The following is a 6,000-nucleotide window of genomic DNA, read 5'->3' as shown; positions in this document are numbered from 1 at the left end:
CGCCAGAGACTAAATCCTGCTCGAGTCGTGCATCGTATTAAATTGTATAAATTTGATCCATATTCTACCATCTATATTGCAGGTATTATTGATCTAAGGACGCCAATCAGAGACGCATATCCTATTCGAATCGTGCATTGCATTAAATTATATAAATTTCATCCCTATTCAAGTCTGTTATTTAATTAATTTATTCATTAATAAAAATCTTCTCATGTATTTAACATGTCTTTTTCCCTTATTGTTTGAGGCGCGGGTTAGAGCAGTGATTGTAGCTATAAAGACTATCTATGTCGAGGCAATCCTAAGCGTATTTATCAGTTGAACCAATAATGAAGTTTTAAAAACGGTAATGAACTACTGGAAAGGACTATCTTTTCTAAATTCATCGACTTGGACCAAGATTCAGACCACAGTTTATTATGTTCGTACGAGTTTCCGTGATATTTCGGGTAATTAACTGACTGCTTTGATGTGACAAATAACAAGGATGCCTCGTAGGATCGTGGTCGATATCAAAGTCCCGCCATCTGACCGTTGATGGTGCTCTACTGTTGCAAACCATCGTCACATAACAGTGTTTGAAGTGCTTGCACAAATATTTTCGAAAATTTCAGGTACGAATTAGGTTAAGAATTCCATATAACTGTTATTGAAAGCCGTTGAACAAATATGACCCCTTTGAAGTGTGGGCGACATCTGTGCACAACTTACCAACATGATGCATGACCCGTACTGAAGTAATACGAATTATTTTCGTTTTGAACCTTTGGAAAAAGGCATGCATGTGTCAAAACACATTAACTGTTAATTTGGACTCGTTAATCAGACCTCTACGAGGGCTACAAGTACAGGTATAAGTTTTCATGCAATGCTGAAAAGTAACATTGAGGTTGAAAACATTACAAATCCATCTTGCCTGCGAAATTTTGAATAAGGGGATGCTTGATTAGCAAATACTACAGTATGTTACGCCCACTGAGACGAAACACACGCCATCAGCGATAGCATCGGATATGATATCATCCAACTTGGAAATCGCAGCTTTCGCTTGTGGGCTTTTGTCTTTGACTCTGCAACTGAGAGGGTTCAAAACAGTATACTTTTCCTGGCTGTGTTTAATGGTTCTATTGGATACTTCATCTGTCGGCCCGCGGGGTATCCACACATCAGCACATAGCCACATTCACCGACACTATAGAGAGTTTCATGTCGACCAGCCGAGACGTATTGTGTGTATAAAAGTTAACATTTGAACCTTCATTGTGAGCTCAGTGCATGAGCAAGTCAGCTTCAATGATTAGGGTCATAACTGATAAATGGCTTCATCATCGCCCTGCAAGGTTTCATCAGACAGTCGGGCAAAGATGTTATGTCATGTACAGTTTTTGAATCTTGTAGTTCCCTTTGGGCGAATCTCCATCAATCGAGGAGGGTGTCAGGAATGACACGTTTAGTGCCCCAGGAACCCGCGAAAATCTCGACTTTCTCTCCGGTGTCCTAGTCTTGCAAATACTGCTGCGAAAACTACGGTACATCGTGTTCCGAGGAGTGCATTTTTTCTTTCGGTAAGCCTTATTTTCAGGTCGACATATCTTTGTACTACGTCAAACTAATTCTTAACAAAAATAATAGGATAATTTCCCCTCTGTCTGTCTGTCTGTCTGTCTGTCTGTCTGTCTGTCTGTCTCTGTCTGTCTTTGTCTTTGTCTTTGTCTCTATCTCTCTCGTCTTTTCTATTTATATGCGCATCTTAGTGTCCACACAGTGATGGAAATGAAGCCAATAGAAATATTGTGTACCATCAGAACAAAGATTTCACGGACATTGGTACACATCGGGATTTGCCAACATGAAATTAATCTTAGGAAAGTACAATGTTATCATGAAACAGCAAACTCTACATACACAACTTTTTCCTTTCTAACACAGACTTTCCTCGCAGTGAGAATACGCAGCCTTCCTTTAATTCTTTTGACATATTGAGGTTGTTTCGATTTATGTTGAAGATAGAAATACTAGAATGAGAAAAGCAACTTCTAAAGGCAAAGGACAATGCTGAGAGTTTTAAAAGTATATATACGGATGCCATACTTTTTGAACAGAAGTTCAAAAGGAAGGTCGAACTCTAATATTTAATTCGGGCCTTGTCAACAAGCGAACTTATAGTCCCAAAGCTACCTATTTGAGCTTCCCCGCAATTCCATTCTGCGTATTGAAGGGAATTTCACGGTATCAGTAACCATTTCAAAACGGACATTGGTGGTTTAACACAGCATAGCAAAGTCACCATTGTCCTTCTTCTCTTCTAAGGAGACAATTTTACAATTTCGAAGGTTACATGTAGTCTCGTTCCACGGTATGACAAAGAGATTTGAAGCTGCAGTGAAGTCAAGACGTCTCATTATTTTTTACGTTCGTGTCGCTTCTTCACGGACCTGTCCAATTATCTGAATCAAAGGCTATTGTACGGATACGGAGGCCATGGGCAAGGTAAGACATGAACAATAAAAAGTCAAAATTGCTGATATCAGATCGAGAACTAAAAGCAATCGCCATCAGGGGCGCCGCATGTCTTCGCCGATCTTGAGAGTGACTTTTTTCATTTTGGCGAATGCTGTCGTTGATTCTTTAGGGATGTGCGAAACCAATACTAATACCGGTAGTTACGGTGCAGCAACAAACCACATTGCTTTCGTTCCCTTTTACTCGGCCTCTGTCGTGCATTACACCTGCCACGAGCACCGTTCCCCACGATAAGTAATAAATATAACATTAAAAATGATTATATTAAGGTTTTCCGGTTGTTTCTCTATCAGGTGATGACACAACCCCTTCATATCTGCCACAATGTTGTTGGGGAGCATTCGGTGGAGGAAAGACAAGGTCTTGAGAGCGGTGTTCTTTGATTGCTATCTGTAAACAGGAAACAAACCCCTTTCCATCAATCTGAGCCATTTAAGGGGTTCTCTAACATTTGAATTTAAAATGTACTAAAACGCAGGAAAGACATTCATCTTGCTGTAAATCGACGAAGAGAACATTGTGACCACAGGCGCTTGGCACATTGCTGGGATAATAATCCTTTTTAATGTCTACACGACTTGATTATTCAATAAAAGAATCACTGTAGATTATGATATTAATGTAGGCCTAGGCCTACATGTTGACTAGCGTTATACCGAGTGGCTATGGCTGCCTGGCTCGGGCCCGGCGAATGCAACGCATAATCATGATATTTAATGTGTAGAATGTGTATATGACTTGATTATTTAATAAAGAATAACGGTGGAATAACGGTACGTGATATTACTGTACATGTCGGCTAGCTTAACCCCTGTCTATGGCTTAACCGAGTGGCTGTAGCTGCCGGGCTTGGGCCCGATGAACACGCATAGTGTACTGCTGCAAAGAAGTACAGTAATATCACGCACCGTCAGCGCAACAGTCTGGCTAAGGGAACCTGACAGATAGTCTGGATTAAACAACGTAATTTGAAAGCTTTTCCTGGGGACCAAAAACTCCCAACTGAATTTTTAATAGCTAATGTTGATCTCACTACATCAGAATGACCCATTCACTTTATCAAAGTCAATTGTAGCATCTCCGCGGCTCTGTCAGTGTTTGTTATGACAAGAACGGAGGTCTTCTCAGCACCACAGCAGCCATAGTCTAATGTATTCACCTCTGAAGAGTCTGCAGTGGGTCACCTGTAACACCAGAACGAGAGTTGTGTATTGTCTTGTCCTACACTTACCCACTGCTGCTCGTCAGAGTCAACGTCAGACGGACAGAAACTGAAAACACGGCATGGTTCTGCACGGTGTTATTATTGGGCGCCGATTCACAGAATAAAATATATACTTTTTCTTCCATTTGATAGATCAGCAATTCGTTACTCCAGTGGAGCAAATGACAGCACTCAACGAAGAATATTATCAACGTCTTCTTGTAACCAATACATCAAACAATATGTACTTTTGGACGTGTGTGGAACAAATTCCGAAATTGGAGATTGTGCATTCTGATAGGCTCAGCGGCAAAAAACGCCGCTTGCTCGATCTTTAATGTCACGAGTAAGTCGCGGATGTCGTCTGCCGCGTGAATAGTTTTAGTAAAATAACTTCATAAATACCCCTCTCCCATGGATATACAAAGCTGGAGATATGTTTGATTTTTGCATGAGCTCCACTCTTTAATTTGACCATCGTCATAGTGGCCAAGCATTACCTGTGCGTGTCACGGTACAAAAGTACTCAGAACTTCCCCATCAGAGTTTCACATGCTAGTAATCATGGAAAGCAGCTGAAAAACGCCACGATTTTTAACGTGAAATCGTCATTTTTCTACAATGTTTCACCTAACAATTCAAGCTTCTATGCTGATTTAGTATTTCATCTGATTCCCTCGGTGTTGTCGCTCTGATGCTGCTTTTGAAACCAATGAATAATCCACCGTGCAATATCAATAACACTAGTAAAGTTATAGGTGAAAGACATCATATAAGCTTCCTCTGAAGACAACCTTGTCGATCACTTTCGATAAAATGAATATTTATTCTAATGAAGAATCGGACCAATCGCTTACAAGTGTAAAAATCAAATATTCAGTTGGTGAGTAAGGAAACCGTGTAGTCTGTCTGACATCTCGGCGAGGAGAAGTTGGGTTCCACTGCTTTCCATCACATTTTTCAACTGGTCATCTTCAGCTTCGAGAAATATGAACAACACCACAACGGGAAACGTGGTCCAACTGCCAATGCCGGCAATATGGACAACACAAGTTTCAAGCACCATCGAACTTGCCTTCGCGGTGATCACCCTCTTGGGCAATTTTGTCTTCGTCGGCGCCGTCATTTTCAAGAAGAAACTGCAGACGTTGGGAAACGCTTTCTTGGTCAATCTCAGTTTCACTGACATTTTTTCTGCTCTTTTCGTCTCTACCTTCTCAAGCGACTCCCAACTCCGTCGTGGCTGGCACCTCGGGTACACCATGTGTGTCACCCATTTGACGTTCCATCCCATTGCCATCGGAGCATCGTTGTATTCGACCGCTTGCATCGCCATGAATCGATACTTCTTCATCGTGCACCGTAACTACTACGACCGCATCACGACAAAATTAACACTCACTCTCGGCGTCCTGTTCACCTGGGCCCTGCCAACTGCTATCCACGGCTACGGAATCCAGCGCAACGCCCTATACCACCCATCCATATTTCGCTGTCGGGCTGACGTCTCCGAACTAGAATTCGCGGTAACTCTGTACTTTCCCAGTGTGGTGACAGTGGTCTTTTACGCGTTAATTTACACCTACATACGCAAAAGTCGTAAGCGTGTCCAGGCCTATCCCGGCCAGAGCACATCAAGCGCAAACAAGGGACCGAATCAACAAGAAATTCGAATGCTGAAGGTGCTGATTGCAATATTTCTTTTGGTTCTGCTCGGTTACCTACCGTATATGTTCATTTTGAATATATACATAGCAATGGGGAAACTGCCACCACTGGATGCTCTCATACTCGCATATCCATCCAGAAATCTTGCTGGGGCTCTCAACCCGATTCTGTACGGGTGCAGTAACAAGAATTTCCAAATCGCCTACAAAGAGTTGCTGAAGGGAAAGCTGTTCCGTGGCAAGGCCGACAAAAGTGCCGTGGCTCCACTGACCAATGCTCGTCAAGACCGCCCCGTACCGACAGTGAGCTCTCAAACGACGGACAGCAAGATGAAAAGCGTGACGCCAGCGACTACTTCGGCAGCTAGTGCAAGTCTCTCGGCGAACATGACCCAAACTGACGGCAACAACTCCGTCGTCATCGATGTGGAGCATCTAGAACGTTCTAGTACTATTTAAAGACAGTCTTGGCATTCGCTCAGACAGAGTATTCCATGCGAAAGAAATCATGTATGTTTTGGAATATCACTGCCTATAAGAGAGTGATTGGGTACTTTTTAAATATCAGTCGTTTTACTTACCATAGTATCTTTACATAGCGAA

The 6,000-nt window shown here is 42.2% G+C and overlaps 1 protein-coding gene across 1 annotated transcript; it reads left to right on the top strand.

Moving 5' to 3' along the window:
- Positions 1 to 4,719: 4,719 nt before the first annotated feature.
- Positions 4,720 to 5,856, top strand: LOC139138091 (melatonin receptor type 1A-like). Its single transcript, XM_070706315.1, has one exon. It carries the CDS (start codon positions 4,720 to 4,722, stop codon positions 5,854 to 5,856), a length of 1,137 nt encoding a protein of 378 aa, XP_070562416.1.
- The last annotated feature ends 144 nt before the right edge of the window (positions 5,857 to 6,000 follow it).

The sequence above is a fragment of the Ptychodera flava genome, chromosome 8 (assembly GCF_041260155.1).
Source record: "Ptychodera flava strain L36383 chromosome 8, AS_Pfla_20210202, whole genome shotgun sequence".
In the NCBI taxonomy this organism is placed as follows: Eukaryota; Metazoa; Hemichordata; class Enteropneusta; family Ptychoderidae; genus Ptychodera; species Ptychodera flava.
The sequence above is the reverse complement of the archived record's forward strand: the minus strand, read 5'-3'. Positions and strand labels throughout refer to the sequence as shown.

Bases quoted from the DNA above. Each gene is read 5' to 3' on its own strand.
- LOC139138091 (XM_070706315.1), top strand. From the start codon at position 4,720: ATGAACAACACCACAACGGGAAACGTGGTCCAACTGCCAATGCCGGCA.